The sequence below is a fragment of the Protopterus annectens genome, chromosome 5.part1 (genome assembly GCF_019279795.1).
Source record: "Protopterus annectens isolate FY-2018-M chromosome 5.part1, PAN1.0, whole genome shotgun sequence".
NCBI lineage: Eukaryota > Metazoa > Chordata > Ceratodontiformes > Protopteridae > Protopterus > Protopterus annectens.
The window spans coordinates 357,966,569-357,993,798 of record NC_056736.1 but is presented as its reverse complement, the minus strand read 5'-3'; the positions used below and the strand labels follow the sequence as shown (position 1 = coordinate 357,993,798).

Here is a 27,230-nt window from a genome sequence, read left to right as displayed (position 1 = left end):
AAGATTTGTTGAGGAAGTAAGTATTATTACATTATCAGCAAATTCTGCAGAAAAGTTGTGTTCCAAGAGTACCAGGCTGAAGGACAGCTGAACCACTGTGACCAAATGGTCAAAAAATAACTACGGGAAAGCTTTATATCTCCACTAGCACCAAAATGCACACTGTGCTGTGTCTTTATGAGTAAGCAAAATATGCATCCTGGAAAAAGAAACGTGCACTTCTTTAAACACAAATGAGATTTCTGTCTAGTTGGCATGACTTTTAGCTAAAACCCTTGTTTTTTCACTTCTTTGGTACTTTGACAAAAGGCACCTCATTCCTGAATATGAGACTATATAATGTGAAAGCTAGTTTAAAGAGATCACTTAAACCTTTCAGTCCATACCATTACATCCTTCCTGCATTACTTTTTCCATCCTATATAAAGTCACCAAAAAGTAAATCCCTGCCAAGGTTTGTGTCATGAAAAGTAGACAAAGCAAATTCTTCCCCATTTGAGTAAAAACTGAGGTCATGTGACTGAAACACTGCTGTGAGTGGTGGCCTTTTCAATTATTAAAATACTTCTAATAATCATGGTTAAATATTTCACACTCAAACAATGTACTTTGAGAAATGAGATTGGACCAAACCAGTGATCAAAGCACTCAACATCCCTACATTCATGGAATGCAGACTCAGCATAGTTTGATCTTCACATCAATGTGCACACCAGATAGAAAAGATAGAAACATCTATCTATCTAATCGAAGCTAGCCTATTAGTAGTTATTTGAAAGGCACGCCAACTTAGTGCTTTCTGAATAACTTTTTTAAGCACTGGGGATAAATCCTGTTAATTTAAAATGGCAACTTGTGTGTATATGTTCTATGTACTTGAAGAAGTACTTATACATGGAAAATAGGTCACTGGAATTAAGTCAGATAAACTAGACCAGAGTTAAATGCAAATGGGTGTGAGGTGTATATGACTGACAATCTCCTTGACTTAGCCTTAGTCTGCTGCCTTCACAGTCCTTTTATCAAGCAGGTTTACAGCTAGGAACCATTACTACGTATGGGACTAGTTTCTCTTTGACTTTAAATGTGTTACAGAAAGAGTAGGATGTTGGCTGTGCCAGTTTAGAAAATAGAATGAAAACGTTAAGACATTTGTTTTGTTGTTTTCTCTATATTCTCTGAGTCAAGATGAATTTGAAATAGAACATTGAATACTTCGGTAAGCAATGGCTGGTTCCTTTTTCTTTTTCAACCTGTGTCATTCTTCAGCACTTGCCATTTGTCCTTTTACATTCACACAACCGTTCATCTTTGCACTTTCATCAGCAGCCATGAGGGCATCATATTCTTCATCCAGGAAGTCAAGGGAATTATTGCTGGGCAACCCACGAAGAGTGAATTTGTGAGAAGCCTTGATCCATTGTTCTCTGTTGGATGCAACAATTTCATACAGTTCTGATGCTTTGGGGAAAATTTCAGCAAGCAACCTAGGTAAAAAAATGTTAGAAATTATAAAGTTATAATTGGCATATCACAAATTATCTTAATTTAAAAGGATTTCTAGAATGCTTACAAGAGCAGCAACCCAGCCCCTATATACTGATTAGAGCAGAGCATGCTCAATAAATAGTGTATCATGCAAAGAAGAAAATAAGAACATTTTTAAATAGTTATATTATTTTTCAAAACTATTTCAAAGCAAGCAAGGTGTCTAGGAATAATCAATGGCAATAACTGAAAAAAGACATCAAAATGAAAAAAAAAATGTACAGCATCACTTAACTAAAACTGTTAAAGTAAAGATGTGGTAAGATGGGATTCTAGGGACAAAGATGGTGACCTATAGCTTACTAGGATATGGTATGGGACTTTGTCTGTGGTGATTTGCATGTGGATAAATTCCAGGGCATCATTCTGTTTAACCAAAGTAGACTTATGCTTGTTGTTAATATAGACTGAGACACCTCCACCTTTTGCCCCTGTCTGTGAAGTTGATGGTCTAAAGGTGTGGAAGGCACTGAAGCCTTGCACTGACAGAGTACTTTCTGTGAATTTAAACCATGTGTCGCTAAAGGCACAGATGTCTACATTCTCCAGAGTGAAAAGAGCTTGTAGGCTGTGGATGTGGAGTTTCTTGTTCAGGCTTCTAGCATTCAGCTGTAACATATTTGGGTTTTATTTGCCATATCGATAGGTTTGACAGCTTGGAATTTCCTAAAAAAGGCTCTATGGGGGTGGATAACGTTTTAGCCAATAATCAGAAGCCTAGGGGAGACAGGTGCATACCATTCTTTGCAAAGCAATGTGGTTTGCTAACCATGTTCTCCCATGCTGGCAAATATTGAATCCCCTGGAACAATAGAAACTAAGCCAATTATTGAAGTCAGTCATCTTTCATTCATATTGTGGCATCATCCTTGGTGAAGGTAGAATGCTGCTCATTGCAATGCCTGAGATAAATAGTCAGAGAGTTCAACAATGGCTCTCTTCATCTCTTCATACACTCCAGGGAACTATTTCTCAGATCATTAATGCCCGCATGGACTATAATAGAATCATACTGGAACCTGTGGTATAGTGACTTCAGTGTGTGTGTAATTTCACAAATCCTGGCTCCAGATAAGCAACACCAAACACCAAACACCACACACATGCCAACACCAAGGGGAGTCCCAACAGCAAAGCCCATAAGGCAAGCCAACAGATTACCCAGGACTATTGTCATAGGGAACTCCATTGTACAATACACAGATGCCTCACTCACCAGACTGAACAAAGAGAAGATAATGGTTAGTTGCTTATCTGAGAATTCATTCAGTTCTTGGAGGCCCTCCTTTTTTATCCCTGTTATGAAGCCATCTTTTGCTAATACTGCCACAATAGTTGGGAGATGCCCTCACTCTGCTTCTGTTGCCTGCAGGAAAGCTGATGCGTTTTACTGGCTTCCAGCAAGTTGGAATAATATACTGTCAAACCTATCAGAGGTTGCATGGTCTCAGTGGTCCTTGCACATTCATTAAGCTGTGCCCTATTCCCTCCCAACTAGCAAATAGAGTGGCTTAAGATGGACAGGGGAAGGCATAAAGGTTTCCTTCTCTGGCACATTAGGGATTATGGCCCTTAGACATGCATTTTGAACAACAGATTATCACACAGGTATGGCAAGGTGGAAGGCCAAAACACAAAATGTCAAAAACCAAAAGTCCAGTACTCAATATTAACATATAATCTTTTTATTATGAAAAAGACACAAACTGATTTCTGTAAATGCAAATCTTTGCCTTCTTCAGTGTAGTTCAATCACAAAATATCACAATACATGTTTAAATAGAATACTAATTAACTGTGGTCTGCCTCCACATAAATCAATTACAAAGCATCATTGAGCCCAGGAGAAAACAATGCCCCCGGTCTCATAATGCAAGTATGTTCTTTACTATTTAAAATTTTATGCCATCTCGGTTTATTCTGCTAAAGAAAACAAATCCTAACTATTGCTGTAATGCTAAACCTAACAATAGGGTGTTTAACTGTGTGTTTATATAAAGCATTGGAAGCCCTGTGGTTTCTAATATCACTTAGATGTTCAAAAATACAGGTTTTAAATCGCCTAGAAGTTTGGCCAAAATCAAAAGTTGAACAAGTACACGTCACAAAATAAATTAACCATTCTGAACTGCAAGTGCTAAAATACTGAATATCAAAAACATGTGCAGTATTACAAGACTGAAATGTTTAGGTCTTATGACTTTATTACATGCAAAACAGTGCCCACTGGGTTAACAGCTCAACTTCCATCATTTATTGTGTCACAATATCCAATTTAAAAAACTTTTTTATAATGAAATATAGACCTTGTCTATATGAAAATAAACAACGTGAGGGAATTATTTCAGAAAATGTATTATCTGATAATAAAAATTTCCAGTATTTTTTTTATCAAACTCTTAAAAGAGGAAATATAACTGACAAAGGTAGTTACCAACTGTAACTTGTCTTAAACTTTGTTAGTGACGCATTGTAACAACTGTGTTCTATCAATATTGCGACAGAATTATAAGTTGCATGTATGTCACCATGTTTATAAACCCTGTCACAAGTTCTTTTAGAGAGATCTGCTTCTTGCTGTATCAATTATTCCTTAAATGAACATATTCTCTGAACTGTCAAAAAGTGTGCCTTTGGTATAGTTCTGATAATATGTGCTCGATGGCAGCTTGTAGCATTTAAAAGAGCATTAAACTGAGATTTTTTTCTAAGCACTGTTGTAGATAAAGTACCATCAGAATTTTTGGAAACCAGAACATACAAAAAAGGAATTTTATCAAGATTAAATTTTATACTAAACTGTGTGCCCCACTTTTTTCACTGAGGTATTGTATAAACTCATACAAACATTATAAGTTGGATTTCCAGACCATCCAGCAGTCATCTAAATATCTATGCCAAATGTCTATGGTTTCTAAAAAAAAATGTTGTGATTCATATCATAAACAATCTGTTCTTCTAAGAAGCCCATAAACAAATCAGCATAAATTAGGGAAAAATATGCCCCCATGGCTGTACCCTTGAGCTGTAAGAAACATTCACCTTTAAAATAAAAAACATTTTTAGTAAGTACATGTTCTGAAAGACATAACAAAATACTGTTAAATCCAGGACTATATATCAGAATGTAATATGAATAATTTGTGCACTATAGTGCATCTGTTTGGTAAAACTGCAATACATTCTATTTGGAATGTGATATTTCTCATGGACACCACACCAAACTTATAATGACCCTGGGTAGGAGCCTGTCCTCATCAACACTACACCAAGCTTATAATGATCCTGGGTAGGAGCCTGTCCTCATCAACACTACACCAAGCTTATAATTATCCTGAGTAGGAGCCTGTCCTCATCAACACTACACCAAGCTTATAATGACCCTGGATAGGAGCCTGTCCTCATCAACACTACACCAAGCTTATAATGATCCTGGGTAGGAGTCTGTGCTCATGGACACTACACCAAGCTTATAATGATCCTGGGTAGGAGCCTATGCTCATGGACACCACACCAAGCTTATAATGATCCTGAGTAGGAACCTGTGCTCATGGACACTACACCAAGCTTATAATGATCCTAGATAGGAGCCTGTGCTCATGGACACTACAGCAAGCTTATAATGACCCTGGGTAGGAGCCTGTGCTCATCAATACTACACCAAGCTTATAATGATCCTGGATAGGCACCTGTGCTCATCGACACTACATCAAGCTTATAATGATCCTGGGTAGGAGCCTGTCCTCATCAACACTACACCAAGCTTATAATGATCCTGGGTAGGAGCCTGTGCTTATAGACACTAAACCAAGCTTATAATGATCCTGGGTAGGAGCCTGCGGTCATGGACACTACACCAAGCTTATACTGATCCTGGGTAGGCACCTGTGCTCATCGACACTACACCAGGCTTATAATGATCCTGGGAAGGAGCCTGTGCTCATGGATCTGCAGTTGAGGAAGTAGTAGTTGATGAGAGAATTCAGGCCATTGAAGCTTCTTAAGAGCAAGACAGCGGTGAGAGTTATTAGGAAGATTTGCAGCAAACCTGCTATTTTGCTGTATGTTTGGTCAAGTTTGGACAAAAGAGTAGATGGAATGTTAATAAAGATAGGGGGCATGGAGTAAACAAGGTAAGAAGAGTGATTGAGCTAGAGCAATTTTGGAGATAGGTATGACGAATTTCCGATTTCTGTAAAGTAGCCCGAGTTTCTGGTGTTTTTTTATGCATTCATGGATGTGAAGGTTATATTTTAATTAATCGTCAATTATGATACTGAGTAGTTTGTTATGAGGTTCAGCTTTAATGAAAGTGTTGTCAAGGGAGGCGATGACAACGGAGGATTAGTGTTTGAAAGTGTTTTAGGAAGGAATAGAAGGAGTGTTGTTGCTTTAGGATTTAGTACTAGTTGATTATTGGAGAACCATGTTTCTATGGCTGAGAATGTAAGTGTGAGTGAGTGTTAAAAGGTCTGGAATACTATGAGCAGTGAAGATGAGTGTGGAATCATTGGCGTATTGTAACCGAGTTGAGAGTTTGCAATCAGAATAAAGTTTGTTTGTGAAATTATTGAAGAGGAGGGAGTCAAGGATTGAATCTTGAGGAACCCCGGTGTTGACTGGATGAAAGTGGGAGAGGACAGATTGACAACGAACAGATTGTTGCAAATTGGAGAGGCAGCTGGAGAACCACCTGACAGAGGAGCTGGAGAGGTTGAGGTCTGAGAGTTTATTTAGAAGTTTATAGTGAGAAACAGTATCAAAAGCCTTTGGGAAACTGTGGAATAAGCAGGAAATAAGCATGTTGTTATCACGGGCCTTGGCCATTGTATGGGTAAAAGAGAGTAATGCAGTGGAAGTACTGTGGTGATGCCAGAAACTGTGCTGGGTGGAGGTAAGCAGGTTGATGTCTAGCAGATGTTTGCGTAGCTTGGTATGTATGCATTTCTCTAGAATTTTGGAGACAGAATAGAATGGCAATGGGCCTGAAATTAGAAGGTTCAGTGGAGTTCCCATCCTTATGTAGAGGGATTGTATAGAAGGATTTCCATATGTCAGGGACACAGGATTCATTAATGGATCTATTTATGAGTATAGATACAGGATAGACAATAGACTCTGCAGCAATTTTGAGGAAGTAGGAAGGTTGCTTGTCAGTAGAGGGGAGCAAGGTTTGAGTTTGAGCAAGAGAGATTTGATATAAGTGGTGGGACTGGTTTAAATAAGCTATTGGAAGATGTTTTGTTGGGAGCTGAAGGAGAAGAGGAAGTGTTGCTATTATGAGTAAGCTTTTGGATAGTATCTATGAAGCAGCCGTTATGGAGAGTGGCAGTTTCAGTTGTGGTGTTTTGAGTGAAGGGGTTGGGTTCCTAGGATAAAGAAGTTTATTAATCGTTGTTCAGAATTATTTTGGATTATTCTGGAGGTTTAATTGGGAGGAACAGAAAAAATTCTTCTTATCAGTGTTAACTAGTTTCTGTGCTCTTTATACTTTTGAAGTACGGAAGGGGATTTGTTTTTGACCCAGGCTTTCCAGGCACTGTCTCTTTTGTACATAATGGTGTGGGTATATTTGGTGAGCCAAGGGAAAAAGTTAGATTTTGTTCTGATTTTTCTGGTAGGTGCTAATGAGTTTAGTATGTCTAGAAAGTTCTGATTGAATGAATTAACAGTTCATTGAGAGGAAGTTGATGAAGGAAGGACCAGTTTATACTGGACAGTTTAGGACATGTACTATTTGACTGAATGGATCTTTACCTGGATTGTGGAGCAATAAACAGTTGGCAAATGGTATAGGATGCATGTTGTCTTTCATATGAATTTCCCAGTTTATAACAATCGTGTAACAATGTTGATATGCATGGATCATGTTAGTGACAATAGCTGGTTAGAAACACAGCTTTTATGTATATGGCAAACCTTTTCATAGGTTATAGGCTCATAGGTAAGTACTAGGCTAGTTGCCCTTGCAGCCCATTTTAAGCCTAGCTGACTTGTCTTTTTATGCTCAAAACAACCATTTGGATATAAAGTGCCCTTACCTATCCTATGGTCAATAATTATATATTACCTCTAATGAAAATAACTGGATCATACCATAGATAGTTTGAGGGGGACCCATGCATGGGATAAAGCATTTAGAAGCTGCTTCTGTCCATTAGTAGTACAGGGGGCAGTCCTGAGGTAAATTTTATATTTCCCATCCATAGATCTAAGTTGCATTAGAATATAGACAGGGATGAACTTTGTTTTATGTGGATTTGAGACTGTTAAACAGCACTGTGAGATATACCTGTCACTGCAAATTATTTTGTTTATTCTGTTGTGTTACAGAAGAGATTTAGATCCCTATCCCAAGTATTTCTGATGCCATTTGACTTGCTGATGTAAAGTAAATCTATCAATTATGGGTTGGAGGATGTCTTGTATGCCAGACACAGGTTGCATCTTAGCAGTCTTTAGGATACCAGGTATAGTGAGAGGACATTTAGATGGTCCATGTAAGACATGTTGTTTAGGCCCTGTATCCTTTTAGCAAGGCATCTCTGTGGGTATTCCAGTTGTTGCATGTGTCTGGATGGATACATGCCAAAGGGGGCATTATATTAAATAATTAGCCTAATGAAGGCTAAGTAAAGGGGGACAATGACATCCAAAGATCTAGACACAATCTCTTTGTTTTAAGTTGTGCAATGTAGAAGGACATTCTTACAATGGACATGGTCAAAAATTAGGTCACTGTCCACATAAGTTTCCAAATCCCAAACAACTGGGTCAACTCTTTGGGGAATACTGTCAATGTGGTAGTTCCTTATGGAAGATGACTTCCCAAAGGATCCAATAATGCATTTTCTGGCATTCAGTTTCAGTTCATTATTTTGGCATCAATTAATAAAAATATTGTTCCCAACGGTGTAAATACCTCTCTGCAGCTGAAAAATCCAATAAGTAATCCAATAAACAATGCTGAGAGGTCTGAAGAAGCATTAGTGAAAGTGCTTACCATTCGTAATGAATAAAGGTCAACGTTTGGATTTTTATATCTCATTTGCTTTATTCACTTGCGTACTTTTGTGGACTTTTTATGGTGGTAACTTCTCAAGCCATTGGTTACCTCTCAGCATTGTTTATTGGATTACTTATTGGATTTTGGCATCAATTACTTACTTGGGACGATCCTTCCTGCAGGATGGCTAAGTCATTTGTGGATTCAGTAACTGCTCCTAACTTGCAGTCATCTGCAAACTTAGTCAGCTAGACCCCTTTGGTATTGGCTATTACTTCAAAAAATTAGATGCCAAATAGGAGAGGTCCCAGCAGAGACTCCTGGGGGACTCCACTGGTGTTATCTTTGTGGAAGCAACTTCATCTCTTTTTATTATCTGTGTCCTACATGTGAGCCAGTTGGCAATCCAGCAGCTGACATAGGTTTTGCTCCCAGTTTATTTTGCCTTTCTACTGTGCATGAGTGGAAGCAGCAGTGGTACAGCGGTAGCATTGTTGCCACACAGCAAGAGGTTCTCCTGTTCAATTCATGGCTGGAGTGCCTTCTGTGTGGAGTCTGCATGTCCTCCCCGCGGTCAACTGGCCTCCGAAAGACATGCGTGAATGGGCATGCCTTCACTGAAGGTTGGGCATCGGGCTGGCAACTCGGCACCATAAAAAAATCTACTGCCAATCATTAGCAGACCAGAGTTTCGCTGTGGCGACCCTTAACCAGGAAAAGCCTAAAAGACAAACTCTGCATGAGTGGGGAATTGTGGAAATAACTTTGGCCAGGTCAAGGTATATGATGTGCATTGTTTTGCTTTCATTCACTGCTTTGGTGACCTTTTCAAAAAAAATCCACCAGGTTGAGTAAACATGACCTGACCTTGATGAATCCAAACTGAGACAGGTCCAGTGTTTGGAGGTTCCCTATGCCCTGATTGATTAGTTCTATAAGTCTTTCCATGGCTTTACATATGAGGCTGGTCAGACTTATGGGTCTGTAATGGCCTGGGTCTGTGGAAGGTCCTTCCTTATGCAGGGGAATGATTGAAGCTGTTCTCCATTTGCCTGGTACAAAACCTGTATGGAGGCTGCGGCTGAACATTGTTGTAAGGGGTGTGGCTAAATCATGCTTTGTGCTATTTAAGATGCATCCAGGAATATTGTCAGGATCCACTGATGCAGTATTTTTAGCTTTTGATAACACTTTTAAGACTTGGCCCTGTCTGATATCTGAAAGTGAGACAGTTTCAGAAATGTCTTGAGGGACAAATGGGGGGGGGAGACAGTGGTAAAGTTAGAGCTGAATTTATTGGCCAGTGAGTTCACTATATCTTCTTCCTCAGTGTAGGTGACATCATTCACAATCAGCTCAGCACATTGTTGCATTGTGCTTCTGAGACTGAAATATAACTAAAAATAACTGAAAAATGTGTTGTGATTGCCTTTGGCTTGGGTAGATAAGCTTGCCTCAAACTTGGCTTTGCGGGATTTTATTAAGCCCCTGAGTTATTTATTTATTTCAGTGACAAGGTCTCTAACACCCTGGAAATTACTATTCTTATTTTTGGTCAGAATTCTTTTCCTTTTTATTATAAAGCTTGTTGAGATTATGGTTCCATCATGTGGGCTTGTTTCTGGGGTTTGTCCTGCACTTGTTCCTGCATGGTACAGCTGCATCTATGCAGCTGACTACATGTTGGTATACTGTGGTTGTGCATATTTCTGCATATTCAGTGGAGTTAATTGGGTTTTCTGGGGATTTTAAACTTGCCAATGTATCACTTAGGAGTAGGTAGTTTGTCTTAAAAGTAATTTCTCAAGGTATATTGGGTGGAAGTGATCTCTGGTTTCAGTTTTATTTTAAACGAGACTGCCTTATGGTTAGTCCTAACAAGTGTTGAGGTGTTGAAGATATACAAGGTGGTGTAAGATGCTCCCATATTAGTAAGGGCAAGATCCAAGATGTTATTCCCCCTAATGGGCACTCTGACTAATTTTCCAGGACATTTATGAATCTCTGCTTGTGCAGTAGTGGTGATGTAGGTTTCCCAGTCTATAGTTGGATAGTTTTAGGAAAACGGTATTGGTTTAGTTACTGAGTTCTTGTAGATAGGTGTGGTGGCTTTTTTATGTCATAGAGGGAATGTGACTTTTTTATGTCATAGAGGGAGTTCAGGAGCTAGCTAATATATGTTACCGGACCTTTCTGATGGCTATTTGGACATGTAGAAGCTTGAGTGCGTCATGCTGCTTTACCAGCCTTGATGCGAGTCTCTTCTGGATGTAGATTGAGACACCTCCACCTTTTTCCACTCCTGCATAGTAGCTGATCTAAATGTGTGGAAGGCGGTATAGCCCTGCACAGCCAGAATACTCTCCGTTATTTTAAACCATGTCTGAGTCTCAGCATAGACAACAATGTCCTTCAATGTGAGAAGGACTTGTAGGGAGTGGAATTTCTTGTTTACGCTCCTAGCATTTATCAGTAATACCTTCATATTTTCCTTTGATTGTTTTGTTATGTTGGTAGTTTTATGAGGATAGCATTACCTAGAAAATGCACAATTGGGGTGGACAATGTCCTTGCCAAAAATCAAAACCCTAGAGGGGACTGATGCAGGCCATCCCTGATGAAGCAGCATGGCCTGTCAATGATATCCTTCCAAGCTGACAAATATTGGATCCCCTCTGAATTGTTTTTCTCATAATTTTACTGAAACTGAACATATTTATTTTCATTGTAAATATGGTTTCCTTGCATGTTAATTAAATGTAACTTGATAAGCACTACCTCATCAGGTTAAAACTCAGTGATTTTATAGCTCCTCTCAATTTTTTTCATAGGTTCATAGGTTCTTAGGAGGTTGCTAGGATAATGGCCCTAGGGCCCTTACAAGCCTAACCAAGTTCAACCCTTGTTCCCTTAAGGGATTATAGATATAGTCTATGTTATAAGCAGATATAAATTAGCACCGACAAATCCAGTCCAAGAGGGACACAGGTAAGGCCCCTGGGGTGAATTTGCAGTTTCCCATCCAATCGTCCAAGTTACGCTTAAAAAGGGTTAATGAGGGGCTCTATTTAACTTGTATTGGAAGTTTATTCCAGAGGAGAGGCAACCTCTGGGAGACATATATGTCTCTCTAGCAAGTCCTGTTTATGTCACATGCTAGGTTAAGGTCCCTAGAGCGAGTGAATTGTGTACCATTTGACTTACGAATGTGCAGCATTTCCATTAAGGCAGGATCAGAGCTTGCTCTGTATGCAAGACACAGGTAATCTCTGAGTAGTCTATATGATACAGAGTATAGTGACAGTGATTTCAGTCTGTCCACATTCAACATGTACTGAAGACCCTGACTTTTCCTTGTGTGGACCCTTTGAGGTCTCTCCAGTTGCTGCAGGTGCCTATTTAGGTGCATACCAAAGGGAGCATTGTTCTCTATTATTAGCCTGATGAAGGAAGAGTACAGGGGGGTATAACCTCTTTTGTTCTGGAAACCATGCCCTTGCTTATGAGGTGAGCAATGTAGAAGTCCTAAGTGACCACAGTGGAGACATGGTGATCAAAAGTAAGGTTGTTGTCAACCTGTGTGCCCACATCTCTCACCACTGATTTAGAACTTAGGGTGTTGTTATTAATATGGTAATCTGCAAGGACATTGCCTTTGCCAAAGGGGATGATAATGCATTTTTTTGCATTAAGTTTAAGACCATGAGTTTGGCACCGAACATTGGTTTGCGTAATTCCTTTGTGTAGAATGTTGACATCATCTGGGGACTCAATGACTGCTCCCAGTTTGCAGTCATCAACAAACTTTGTCAGCTACAGACCTTTTGTTTTTGCCTGTACTTCTGAGAAGTAGATTCCAAACAATAGAGGCCCCAGCACTGATCCCTGTGGAACACCAGTGGTAATGGATATGCTAGTGGAGTGAAATCTCCTATTTTGACTGCATGTGTTCTGTCGGTGAGCCAGTTTGCAACCCACCTGACAGTATATAGGTTGACCCCCAGTTGGGTGAGTTTCTCAATGATGCCTGAGTGGGGAATTGTGTCAAAGGCCTTGGTCGTCTAGGTAGGCCATATGCACAGATTTGCCTTCATCCAGGGTTTGGTGACAGTCTTGAAGAAGTCCACCAGGTTCAACAGGCAGGATCTCCCTTTAACAAACCAAACTGGGTCAGGACTTGGGTCAAGTGTTTGAAGGTGTCCTATATCCTTGTTGGTAAGGTCCATGATGATTCTCCATGGCCTTGCAGTTAAGGCTGGTTAGGCTAATGGGTCTATAGTTCCGAGGTTAGGTGGATGCACCCCCCCCCCTTGTGCAAGGGGATGGCGGTAGCTGTTTTCCATTCAGTAGGGACAAAACCAGTGCTTAGGCTACTGTTGAAAAGAGTACCCAATAGTGTTGCTAACTCCTGTTTTAAACCATAGAAAGTGCAGTCAGGTTGCATAGAGGCTGTATTTTTGGCCTTGGAGAGAGTGGTTAAGACCTGCTCTTTAGAGATGGTAGGTGGAGAATAGGTAGTAGGAATGTTTTGGGGTATATGTGGAGGGGACAGGGGGGAGAAGTTTTCAGTGAGCCTGTCCACTAGCAGGTTGGCTATTTCCATAGGTTCAGTATATGTGGTCCCATTCACCACCAGTTAAGTGCAAATCTGGGCTTTTTCTTTAAGGTTTCAGATGTAGCTAAAGAATGCCTTATGGTTATTTTAAGCTAGGGATGCTAATCTAGGTTCATGGTTAGCTTTACAGGACTTTACAAGATGTCTTATTTGCTTTTTCAAGCTTGAAGGGTTTGCTTCCAGTTCTGAGATTGTTCTTTCTTGCTCTTAGACAGCAGTTTCTTTCTCTTATTACCTGTTTATGGTGGATATCTACCAGGCAGGCTTGGTTTTTCCTTGAGGATCTTGCTTTGGTCCTATCAGGAATGGCTGAGTCAGTACAATTGTATAGATGTTTATACAATGCATTTTTGTATATCCCAGGATAGGTGTTCTTCCCGTCAATGGGGAGAGGAGCTTTGACGCTATTAATGCCATCTCATAAGAGGCTGTGGTTGGCCTTGGAGAATTTTTTTAGCCTAATTTCTCCTGAGGGGAGGTTTGATTCTATTGTCAGTTTGAAAGAGACTGATTTATGATCAGACTTCACCATGGAGGGCCTCACACTTGTGGTGGTGCACCATTCTACCATGTTGGTGAGTACCAAGTTTAGAATATTTGGGCCCATTGTGGGGGTACCAACTATCTGCTCCAAGGCATTTGAGTTAACAAAGTCCAAGGACCTTTAGGCAAGTGTGTTTGTGCGGGTATAATTTACGGATGGGCAGTTAAAGTCACCCATAACCAGGGTGTTTAGTTGTATTTTGAGTGACTTAAGCAGATACAAGTAGGCAGTGTGGATATCATGGTTCATGGAGGGGAATCTATAGCTGGCAATAGCTTGGAGACGGGTCTTTCCTATAGTTATTTGCACATGGAGTAACTCCAAGGAATTATTATGCTGAACCAATCTGGAGGTGAATTTATCTTTGATGAATATTGATACTCCTCCTTTAGTTTTCATGCACTTATTTTGTGTCTGACCGTATGGAAGGCATTATATCCTGGTATGACTGGGTGGTCTCCGCAGCCTTGAACCAGGTCTCTGTGACTACACAGATGTCCGCATCTTCCAGTGAGTGCAGTTTCAGATTTAGATTCCTAGCATTTAGCAGCATAACCTCAAGGTTGTTTTTTGAGGATATTTTTACATTGGGAATTTTGTTTTTGTGACATTGTCTAAAAAAAGGCACTATGGGCAAGGCAAGAGCCTTAGCCAATAACCGAAAACCCAGAGGTGACAGATCTGGTAAAGGATCATGGTCTATCATCCATATCATACCAGGCTGACAGGTACTGGATCCCCTTAGAATGACACCTGAAACTAAGCCAATTGTTGAAGTCTGTCATTTTCTGTCTGTATTGAGGCATCATCCTTGGTGAAGGTAGAATGCTGCTTAAGACTAGGGACATACCTGCCTCAGATACGTAATTAGAGAGCTCAGTCATGTCTCTCTTCATATAGTCCAGTCAGGTACATCTTAAGTCATTCACACCAACATGGACTATGACAGAGTCTTAACAGTCCCTGTTGTTGAGAGATTTGAGTGCTTGTGTGATGTGGAGGATCATGGCACCTGACAGACAGATGATCGTGTCCTTTTCCTTATCCAATCTGGTGAGTGGGACATCTGTGTGTTTCACAATGGAGTCACCTATGACTAAAACATTTGATTTTGTGTTTTGCCTTAAGGGCATGTTTGGTGAGACACTGGTGTATGCATTTGTATATGTAGTGTGATTTGTTGGGAATGTATTAAGTGAAGTGTATTTATGTTTGGGAGGTCTGTGATCTTTAGGCAGACTTCTAGTGAGAACCTCTACATATGTAGGTTTAGGTGTCGTACGCATGGATGGTGCAGGAGGTGAAGTGTGTGAGCTGACAACCTGCTTAGTATCTGATACACTGATTTGTGAGGGCCTAGATTCTAAATTCTTAGACCACCAGCAATCCGTTGTATTGACCGCCAGCAATCCGTTGTATGGCAGAATGACATATCTCCCCAACTACCTGTCTCCATAGGAGTTCCCCAAGGATCCATCCTTGGACCCCTACTTTTCTCTGTTTACAACAATAATCTTGCCTCTGCCACCAAACATGGCACACTCATCCAATACGCAGATGACTTGACCATCATCTGCTCAGTCCAGTCCCTACCCAAACTGCAAAAAGTCACACAAGAAGCCTTTTCCTCTGTTGAAACATGGTTATCCAATCCCCAATTAATACTCAACCCAAACAAAACTAAACTACTCATCTTCCAACCCACCAAACATACTCAAAACAGCTCTCACTTTAACATCACAGCAAAAGACAACACCACTGTATACCCAACTGAACACACCAAATTGCTAGGAGTGGAAATAGACAATAAACTAAAATTTGACATTCACATATCCATGACCATAAAAAAAAGTCCACAAAAAACTAGGAGCATTATACAGAAATAAACAATTTCTCACCAAAGCAGCAAAGACTTCAATAGCAAATTCCCACCTTATCTCCACCCTACTTTATGCCTCTCCAGTATATACCAACCTAAGGCAATGTGATCTAAAAAAGCTAGAGACCTGCTACAACAAAATCGCCAAATTCGCCACAGGGGCATCCTAATGTAGTCACCACTGTCTCTCACTTGCTGAACTGGGCTGGCTTGAACTCCCTCACCTCCTTCAGTGGTATCAACTCTCACTCGCCCACAAACTAGTAAACCATCCACTAAATGTCCCATCCCTCCAGAATCTACTCCAACCCTATCGCACCACCAGGCCACTAAGATCCAGCAACAAAAATCACTTGCAGATCACTAAAGCCAGTAACTCTGCTGGTGAAGCACTATTCTCTTGTGCCATAGCCAAATTATAGAACTCACTCCCACCCACAATTACCTCAGTACCATCATGCACCAACTTCAAAACTTTATTAAAAGCGCACCTAAAAACATGCTGGCTATGCCCTTGCAACTCCCACTCTAATATCATCCACCCCATCCAACCACTACCTTTCTTTCCACTCCACTAACTACCTTGATTATAGCAAGCTCAGATGCTCATAAGCCTAGTACTTATTATACAGCAGGAACTTCTCATTATTACATTTGTTAATGCCTGTTATTACTTCACAGATAAAGATTCTAGTTGTCTACTGATGTACTATGTTCTTCATCTGTAAATATGTTGTAAGTAATTTCTATGTTAAATTGTTAATCGCTATGTAATCCAATGTAAATACTGTCTGTTTATTTTAACTGTGGAGCTTTTCTCCCTGGGCCTCCGCTGAAAATGGACCCACGTCCAGTCGGACACTCCCGGTCAACAAATTTAAATAAATAAAAATAAATAAATAAATTAATATAGATGCATCTCTGAAATATTGAATTTGTTGTGAATTAGGAGAATTTTCCTTTGTTTTTCCATTGTTTTATTTTATTTTCTATTGTTTTAATCGGACAGTAAAGGCACTATTGCTCACTTTAAATGTTACTGAATGGTGGGGACTTTGAGGGGAGAGACTGAGGTGGAGAGTATTTTTGAAAATGGCTGCATCTTCTCTTTAATGACTTCTGTCTGTTCCAAATATATTATAACCTGGAGGGAGAATTTCTTCATCTTTGATGAAGTCTTGTGTAAGACAGAATTTCAGGGGAATGCTGGCTTATCCAAATGTGAAGCTCAGTTAATTTGTTACAGATACTCCTCATATTCATGTGCTATAGGTTTGAAGATAATTTTAATTTAGAGTGATAGATTATATGAGAAGGAATGAAGGGAAATGAAGGGTGCTTGGGTGGGATCTGTTGATGGAGGGGAGCTTGGGTTGGGATGAATATCACCTCCTAATGCCTGGTTTGGTGGGGTACAATGGTAGTGGAAGAATAACTGTATCTGATTTTTGTTATGGAGTTAGTGTACTGTTTGGTTGAATATTGAATTTATAGTGGTGGATAATAGAAACTGTGTAAAGTGAAGGGGCTATAGTGAAATGATGTATACTTGAGAATTTTGTGGAGCTGGATACAGCAGAATGGGGGGTAGAGGAAGTCAGGTATGGGCAATGTTTTTGGAAACTCCGAGGAAAGGAAGTCAGGTGGATTGGTAGCAGGAGAGCTGTAAGGAGAGAGGTGTGAGTATATCATGTTGCTATAAGAGGTAGAGAGGATTCTGAGTGAGGGCTCTGGTTTTAGTAGTGAGAGGTTTCTATACTGAGTGGGGATAGAAAATGTAGCTTGATAAAGGTCAGGGGTCATGGAGACTATAACAGAGGTGTTACAGAGTGGATGCATAGGTAGATTAGAACTCAATGCTATAATTACTGACAGATGAGAGAATGGTTGTCTACTGGAAGGATGAATTAGGGATGTGGAATCAGTGGTTTACTGGATCAGGGAGGGACAGAGGTGGAATTTATTTGGAATAAATGTAGTTTTACTGGCAGTGGATTAGAATTGGTGGTAGGGCAGGGAAGTGGAGTGAGCCGGAGGGTAGTGAGGGAGAATGAAGCAGGGCCAACATTCCTGAGAAAATTCTGCAGATAACAATCAGTAGAAAGCTAATAAAAGCAGGTAAAATAATTTGTACTGATTTATATCTAAGACAAAGGGCTGTGTTAGGGCTTGTTGTATATAAGGAGAGAGAAGCATTTCTTTAAACACCACCAACTGAAATTAGGGTTAAAGGGCAGTTAGTATTCGCTTTGCATCCTCCAGTACATGGTGCCCCTAGTGTCTGGATTATAATACATTGCTAACGGCTAGATTTCAGTTTGAAGAAACAAACCTACACTAATTAACTTTAAAGGTTTCTTCTTAATGAAGGATGTGTTCACTGTCTGCAGTCAGGGCTGTGTTTCAAGGGGTTTGATCAGGGCTGCTCACATGATTACTAGATTGTGTGCAGTAAGGCAGCTGGAGATTTGGAACTGCAGAGAGCAGTTCTTACTCCAGGAGACACTGTGGCTGGAGCATGCAATGGCTGTGTTTTTACAGTAAAGTCAATGAAACTTTTGTTTCTACTGCAGGCTCGTTCATACTACAAACAGTATGTATCAAGGCCAGGAATCAAAGCATGGTCGGTAAAGGGTGGTGGTAGGGAGTAACACAGTGGCAGTTAGATGCACAAATTTAAAATTCCATGCTACATCACTGTATGTATATAAGGTATGACAAATGAGATGAAAGGTAAACAAGCTAGGATTCACTCCCATTCCTTTCATATTTTACAGATTCATGTGAATATTATTCTAGTATTAAAATGCAGGCTGTTCATTTAGCGTCAGCCTGAACAGAACAGAACAGTGTGATACATTTGATTAAAATAATTAAATGTCTCAGTTGACTGAACTCACTTGTAGACTGGCATGGCAATGTGCTCCATGAAACTGATCTGCAGCTCTGGAATATATGCTTTCTCACGGTCCATCATCTCACTTGGACGGTTTCCCATTGCCTTTTCCTAGGAAAAACAAACACACGGTTAGTACAGTTTTCCCAAAGAATACTTCTCACCAGTAACTAGACCTACATGTCATGCCAAACAGGTTCACTAACATAAAACTGCATTTGTATATGGCTGGACTCATTTACAGTGAAGACATGTCTAAGGGAGAAGAAAGTAACAACAAAAATGCACCTTTACGGGTCTACATCCTTTAGATGAAATCCCATATTACTGAAAGGTTGTTTGAAATATCCTTAACCACAAAATCTCTGCATCCCTTACCAAACTCCAAATTTACACCAACTCAGAGAAAGAATAAAAACCTCAGTAACTGAAAATTCAGCCAAGTGAATGACTTCCCACATTTATACGAGAGCAGTAAGCTTCCTTTATTTGTATAGGAGCAGTGTGCTTTTTTTACATTTCTATAGGAGTGGAATATTTCTGAAATTTATATAGGATCAGCATATTCACGAAACACTCCATATAGTCATATACATTGTACAGTGTTTGGTATGTACTCATTTGTTCTTGGATGCACATAGGCTGAGTAGGATGTACTCTAACCCTTTTACAGACTAATGACGTAGACCTATACAACTGTATGATGAGCTGGCATAGACCTCTTTCACACAAGGCAACAGTTTGATTACTCTGGATCCTGGTGTTATAACCAACAGGCACAGGAGTTGGCAAATTTCTTTTTTTTTTTCACTGCTTTCATTGTATGCACCTATTGTATTGTTTTTTGGGAATGGGTTTTCTTGAACCCCCTTATCAAAATGTAAATGGACATAACACTAAGACAAAGACAGATATTTTTCTTAAAGGACAACAATCTCTAGAAAACTACCAGCATGAGTTCATGGCCAGAGGAAGCTGTCAGACAAACCTGATCTTTATGTTTGAGTTACAGGTTGGCTTGACAATGGATTAAATGTTATTTACCTAAGCTTCTGCAATGCCTTTTACTCATTCCTGCACAAAGGGCTGCTAGGAAAACTGGAGAGATTGCGGATAGGATGAAGTCTAAAGAACTGGACTGCTTTGTGGTTAAATGGTTCGACAAATATAGGTGTGGTGAAACACGAGTGGCCTGTACCATATTCAAGGCAATAAACTTGGTCAGCCATAAGTCTTTAACATTAGCAACCTCCAAGAGATAGATATCTAAGATGAGTAGCCCAAGGACAGAAACTGGAGTACACTGCTGGTGACAGGTCTTTTAGAAGAGATGGAGCTGCCTACCCTAATTTTCTGGGTTGTAGTTGTGAGCCAGTTTGCTATCTATTGAGTTACATCTGCTTGAATATTTATTTGGTTGTGAGACGGCAATGCCAGGAATAAGAATGTGAGAAGTAGATTATTCAAAGGGTCTGTCCTTCTTCCAGTAATCTTCATTCTGTTCATTTCAGGCGCAGATTACAGAAGAGAGGACATGAGCAACCTCTTCTTTGATTCATAGGTTCAGAGGTACGTAGGAGACTACTGACCCTTGAGAATACTTAGAAGCCTGGCCATGCACTCCCATTCATTTTTTGCCCTTGCAATTTAGATAGGAATAGCCTTCAGCTGGCAGAATATTTGTATGTTACTCCTTTTCATAAGGGGCAAGGGTACTACTCCCGGGGTGAATTTGTGATTCACATCCATTCATCCATATTGCTTTTGAATGGAGTAAGAGAAGTACTTCATTTTATGTGAAGAGGAAGATGATTCCAAAGAAAATAAATTCTCTGTGATACATATGCATCCTTCCAACATGTTCTATTTATGTTGCAGAAGAGATTAAGATCTCTTGAGTGGGTGTTTATGCCATCACAGGACTTGCAGATGTGCAATAGGTCGGAGAGGATAGGATCTGCTGTGGCTCTGAATGAGACACAGAGATCACCCCCTCAGTAGCCTGTATTATGCCAAGAATAGAGTTAGTGTTTTAGATGGTTAGTGTACTTTTTGTGATTTAAGCCCCTGATTTTCTTGATGAGAAAATTCTGTGAGTGATTAAGCTGTGTCAAGTGTTTGAACAAATACATGCCGAAGGCGGCATTTAATTAAATGACTGGCCTAATAGGTGCTGAACACAGTGGAATAATCACATCCTGGACCTGGACACCATACCCTTACTAATAGGCTGTGCAATGAGAAAAAACTTTCCTGTAATTGTGAATACATGGACAAAAGATAGTTAATTGCCTAGCCAGGTTACCAGGTCCCGGGTTACTGTATCCATTTTCAGGGGAGTGTTATTAATGTGATAGTTGTAGGGACATCATGCTTGTCAAAGGATACTATCATTCATATTTTAGCATTTAGTTGTGAGACATGGTTTTGACACCAGCTATTTGCTGGGAAAAGCCATCATGGGGGATCTTGATGTCCTCTGGAAAGTTTGTAATGGCACCTAATTTACAGTCATCAGCACATGTGGTCTGCCATAAAACCTTAACATTAGTTTTTACCTCCAAGGAGTTGATACCAAAGAGGAGTGGCCCAAGGACAGAGTTCTGGGGTCACTTCTGGTGAGATGTCTTTTGGTTCTATTTGTGAGATGATCTGCTATCCATTGAGTTACATAAGAATACATTATTTATTTGGGACAGTTTATTAATAATATTTGAATATGGAATAATGTTGAAAGCCTTTGTGAGATCCAGATTTGCAGTGTGTACTAATTTTCACTCATCCATTGCTTCACTAACCTTCTCAAAGAAGTCAGCTAGGTTGAGAATGCAGGATTTGCCCTGACAAAACAAACCAGCTCGGGTCAAGGGCTTGTAGTTTACCTATGCCCTTGTTTACTAAGTCCATAATAATCCTTTCCATAGCCTTACAGATGCTGTTGGTCAGACTTGTGGGTACATTATTATTTGGGTCAATTGACATCCCACCCTTGTGCAGGGGGATAACTGCAGCTGTAATCCATTTTTCTGACACAAAGTTTGTTTGGAGGGTGATACTGAATAGTTTCTGCAGGGGGGGGGGGGGTGACCAGTTTCTTTCTAAGATTATTTCAGAATTTATGGCTGTTTGGGGTAAGATATTCTTTCCTAGGGTGGATTCAAATGGTGATTTTAAGACAATATAATGATGTACACTATCATACAGCAATTTGTCTGGAATATGCAGGGACTATTCTTGCATCAAAGAGATTATTTTTAAGCACTAGAAGCTTTTCAGCCAGTTATCTGGTACACTGAATGTTTTAAGAATACCTGTAAGTTTACTTACAGAAAGGGTGTATGTTTAAAAAATATGTATGAGTCTAATATTGCGTATACATAATATTAATAAAAAAAACAGGCAGGATTTTGTTATGCCTTAGGAGGCATTTCGGTGCTGAAAAATGAATGAGTAAAGCAGATCTTTCCAAATAATAAGGGAATTAGAAGGGCCATTTACTTGGCTGGAGCTGATGCTTTCCAGAGTGAGTGAGTGAGTGAATGGTGCACATATGGCACAACAGAATGCAGGTGATTGTTCAATATAACATTTAGCAGTATATTATGGTGAACAGCAAAATGGTTTGCAAATATAATGAATGGTTACTTATCATTCTTAAAATCAAGCAGAACAACACAAGCAAGTCACATAACCAGACAGTGCCCCAGAGACATCCCTGAAAAGTGACTCGTAAGCGATCTTATCTGGTGAAAAAGTGAACACAAAAACATCACCAGATATAAAAGTCTAATTTTCTTCCTCTAGGATCTATATGCAGCCTTTTATAAGTTTAATAGATTCCCCCAGGATCCACTCTTGACTGGATCCTAGTCTCCCATCCAAATAAAATCACCCACTCTAGCACTATCACCGACTCCATTAGCGACCATCTCCCTGCCTTCATCCACCAAGCTACCCCCTCCCCCTCACCAACATCAATATATACTCACTGGTAACCTCAGTAACTCTGACCCCAAAACTTTCTCAAATTCCCTCAAACAAATGAATTGGAACATTCTAAAAACTCTTGCACTTGACACCTTCCTAAATGCTCTAAACTCCCTAGCACCATCAAGAACAAAAAGAATAAAAAACAAAACTGCCCCTTGGCTAACTAAAGACACCAAACAAAGTATGCATCAAAGAGACAAGTCCTGGAAACTTTAACAAAAAAACAAACTCCCCGAAACCCTTCTACAATATACACAGCTCCATAACCTTGCAAAAAAACAAATTATCAGAGACAACAAATCCTATTACGTTAAACTCCAGTCCAACCACTCTAAAATCCCTAGGCAATTCTGGAACTCAATAAACTCACTTCTCAACCCAGGCACCAGAGACAATCCCTGCCCTGACCCCAGCAAATCTGATCCAGAAATAGCCTCCCTGTTCAACTCTTTCTTTATCAACTCAATATCAGACCTAACCAAGACTTTTCTGAACAACAACCCCTCCCCTCTGCATTTTCCGTCCTGCCTACTGACCCCAACTCTCTCCCCATGTTTGATCAAAAACCAGTCTCCACTAACTACATAAAAAGACTTCTCACCAAACTAAAATCCTGCTCCAATGCCCCCGACAACATTCCCTCATTCTTCCTCAAGTCTGCTGCTGATGGAATTGCGCACCCCTTTAGCATCTTAATCAAAAGATCCATACAGGAATCCTATGTCTCCAAACTCTGGTGTACAGCCTTTATTCTACCTCTCCATAAAGGAGGCAAAAACACTAACATCTCAAATTTTCACCCCATAGCTGTCCTCTCACCAATCTGCAAGATCCTAGAAAAATGTATTCACCTCTAACTCATGCCTTTCCTAACTCAAATCAACTTCTTACTCCAACCCAACATGGATTCCGACCTGGGCATAGCACTTTAACAGCACTGCTCTCTTTCTTAGATACTGTCAAACAAGACCATGATTCTGGGAAAATAGTATCAACAGTTCTGCTGGATCTCTTTAAAGCATTTGATACTGCTTGTCATACCCATCTCCTGAGCCATCTTTTAAACCTAAATCTCTCCCAAAATACCCTATCCTGGTTCTCAAGTTACTTGTCCATCAGAACTCAGGCTGTGAAATGCAGAAAAGGCATCTCACTTTTTCTACTCACTCCTACTGGTGTACCCCAGGGATCTATTCTTGGACCAATGCTGTTCAATATCTTTATCAATAATTTTCACTCTGCTTTCCCCAATGCCAAAGTCATACAATATGCAGATGACTCAGCTTTAATCTGCTCTGCCACTAACCTCCCTGAACTTCTAAATAAGACCTAGACGCCTTCTCAATCACTGAGACGTGGATGCTCCAAAATCACCTTTCTCTCAATGCCAACAAACTTGGCATGCTATACAGAAACAATCACTTCCTCTCTCCTTCTACTAGACAAACAATCACCTCTACTTATCTCCTTCCCTCCCTAATGTATGGTGCTCCCTTACTAACCAACCTATCTTCCTCCTGCTCTTCTATGCCTGAAAATTGTTACAACAAAATTTCTAAATTTGTCACCAAAGCCAAATATTCCTTCCATCATTGTATTGCCCTCCACTCTCTGAATTGGTTAGAACTCCCTAACTATCTGGACTACCTCCAACTTACTACAGGTCACAGGCTAATATTCAACCCCACCAAATGCCTCTTACTAACCAACACCCTACCCCTATACACCCCAAATAGAACCCTCAGATCTGAACACCAAAACTTAATTACTGTTGTCAAACCTAAGCGACCCGCTGGACAACTTCTCCTCACTTTTTTCTTAGCCAAGAAATTGAATTCTTTCCCCTCCTCCCAGAGAATTATGCAGAACACAAACAACTTTAAAACTCAGCTTCACTCCCACCTCTCTTCTAAATGGAAATACAACTGCATTCTCCCAACCTAGCTCTCTTACCTCTTGTACATCTAGGCTTCTTATAAGCATGATTCTTTCTTAGTAACTGCCAATTCCAAATGATACTTTGTTCTATGTAAATATTGTAAATACTTTTCTCTCTCACATTGAAATGTATTTGTAGTTGTAATCCACATGATACTTTGTTCTATGTAAGTATTGTACATAATTTTTCTTTCACTTGGATTTGCATTGTTATTTCTAAATGTTTCGTCTTACTATACACTTCTGTATCTTTAACTTCATTTTGTACTGTGGAGCTTTTCTCCCCGGGCCTCCACTGAAAACGGGCTCCCTGAGCCCAGTGGACTTCCCCAGTCATCAAACTGGAAATAAATAAATAAATAATAAATAAATAATGCATGCATAAAATGTTCATAGTCATACTTCTTGGATGCAGTACACTTGCTATGCGGCCCACTTTCTGACTGCAGTTCTACAATTCTGTGACCTTCTAGGGGAAATCCCTGAGAATTTTGTTGTGTAGACATTCCTTGGTGCATTACTTACTAATAGTTCATTTACATATTACTGTTTCTTGGCAAATAATGCTGGTCATATACATCCATATAAGACTTATAGTTTACTTACCAGATCTCCTTGTGAGAAGAACTCCTTGTATATCAATTCCTAAAATAAAAGAAAACAAAATGTTAAGTATGTGACATAGTAAACTCAGTTGCATGAATAAATATAATGTATCTAATTTCCAGTATTAAGACATTTTCAGAAACAAATTATTTGTAGGATGATCTGTATGCATTAATTTGTTTTTTACCCCTGCATCTTTTTGAGAGCAGCCGCAGTCATGCAGCGGTAGCGTTGTCACCTCACAGCAAGAGGTTCTCCCGTTCGATTCTCAGCTGGAGCGCCTTCTGTGTGGAGTCTGCATGTCCTCCCCATGGTCGAGTGGCATTCGAAAGACATGCTTGAATGGGTGTGCATTCGTTGACAGTTGGGTGTCGGGCTGGCACTTCGGCACCATAAAAATCGACTGCCAATCATTAGCAGACCAGAGTTCTGTTGTGGTGACCCCTAACCGGGAAAAGCCGAAAGAACAACAACAACAACATGCATATCACTTAAACTGTAACACAATTGCTAATGGACTAGGAGGAGTAAAACCAGATTTCTTTTCTTAATTCAATGTATGTTCTAGATCACGTCTTGCAAGTGGTTTCCTTTCATAAATACACACTTTTGTATCAAGTTTCTATGATAAGCATCAGATTGTTCCATAAAATGATATGAGTTTGACTTTGGCATACAAAAAGAAATGGGTGTGTAAAACATCAATGTTTGCATTTATTACTTACCAGAGCTGATATTACATATAACCATATGGATGTTTGCACCACAAGTTGCCTGCTGTAGAGGACATTGTATGAGTACATTTATTCTAAGTATGTGTATAAGAAGAAGGATCTACATGATGTAGTTGCCAGCATCAAATTCAAGTTAATGCACTTGAAATAAAATAAAAAAAAAAAAAATCAAAGCCAATTTGAAAATCACACAAAGCAAAGATGCTGTAAACTTTTGCATAATGCAGTTAATTAAACATTAAAAAAATGGGCTTTGAGATGGATTTGCTTTCTTGGCTAAGAATGTGGTACTATCCCCAGTAGCATAAAGGGATAAAGTCCTGAGTATGACTCAGGTGACCCATTTAATTAGAAGTTTAGGTGCTTGATAGAAAGGCAGGAGGAATGGGTGTGCTCATACTAGTGTGTGTGTGTGTGTGTGTGTGTTTGGGGGGGTGGTAGGCATTTCTCTTGTATAGCATTGCATGAGGCAAGAACTCACAGAGATGATGGCAGGTAGGACTGCAGGAGGATACAGAAAACCTGAACCCTCATAGACCTCAGGTGGGGACATATGAGCTCCAGCCACAACCCATTTTCCTTCTAGTGTACTTTTGATGTCAGCATACTAGGAGAGGGATGTTAGAGCTAAGTAGACCTTCTCAAGCTGCTCAGCATGACATGGAGATGATGGCTGATGGTTCCACAATCTGGGACAAATCACAGGGTGCCATTACAATCCCATTCTTGGGGGAGGGGGGCAAGCCAGAAAAGACTCAAAAGAAAAAAAAAACAATACTGGAGTTAAATAAAAATCTTGTAAGACTTTAGAATTCCCTTGAATTAGTAACTGGACAAATTGAAATGCACAACTATATTAGAATGACACGCAAAGATTACAGTTGTACACTGACCCCTACCTATACATTCTGAGACAAGCACTGAACCCGGTTCACATCCTGTGAGACCAGTTCAAACTCCATGGTAAGTCAGCAAACCTAATTCACAAAATATATCAGTAGTTTGTTTTCACAATGCATATCTCCTATGAAAGGTTGAGAAATTGAATCATGTTGTAAATGATCACAGCAGACATTGCTTCTTACATAAGATAACTTGAGAATGTAGTGTCAATCTACTAATGTAACATAACTGTCTTGTTTTTATTCCATCCTTATTTACAGATACTGTTTTAACTATGACAATCTCTGATCCACTGATTAACATTACAGTTCATGTGTGGTTGTCTCAGGCTCACTAAAATATGTTTTCCTTCCATTTTTTCATTTGAACGATTTAGTGATTAAGAAAATGATTTAATCACAGATTATTATAATGAGAAATTCTCAGGGCCAGCATCTGGCAAGCCAAACACCACTATCCATACAGATACTTCTTCTATCTTAACGATGCATCATTACTACACCTCTGACTTACATTGTGGGACGTGCAGTGTTGGTCTTCTGACACAATTACCTCACACTCCCTCATTGGG

General features: G+C 39.8%; 1 protein-coding gene across 1 annotated transcript in view; it reads right to left on the bottom strand.

Moving 5' to 3' along the window:
* Nucleotides 1-1,151: 1,151 nt before the first annotated feature.
* PDE2A (phosphodiesterase 2A) overlaps nucleotides 1,152-27,230 on the bottom strand; it is a 1,720,394-nt gene continuing 1,694,315 nt past the window's right edge. Inside the window, exons 29-31 of the mRNA XM_044072778.1 lie at nucleotides 25,023-25,061; nucleotides 18,493-18,599; nucleotides 1,152-1,487 (exon numbers count right to left, since the gene is read on the bottom strand). Coding sequence (XP_043928713.1) covers nucleotides 1,259-1,487; nucleotides 18,493-18,599; nucleotides 25,023-25,061 — 375 coding nt within the window. The 3' untranslated portion in view covers nucleotides 1,152-1,258. The remainder of the gene's footprint in view (nucleotides 1,488-18,492; nucleotides 18,600-25,022; nucleotides 25,062-27,230) is intronic.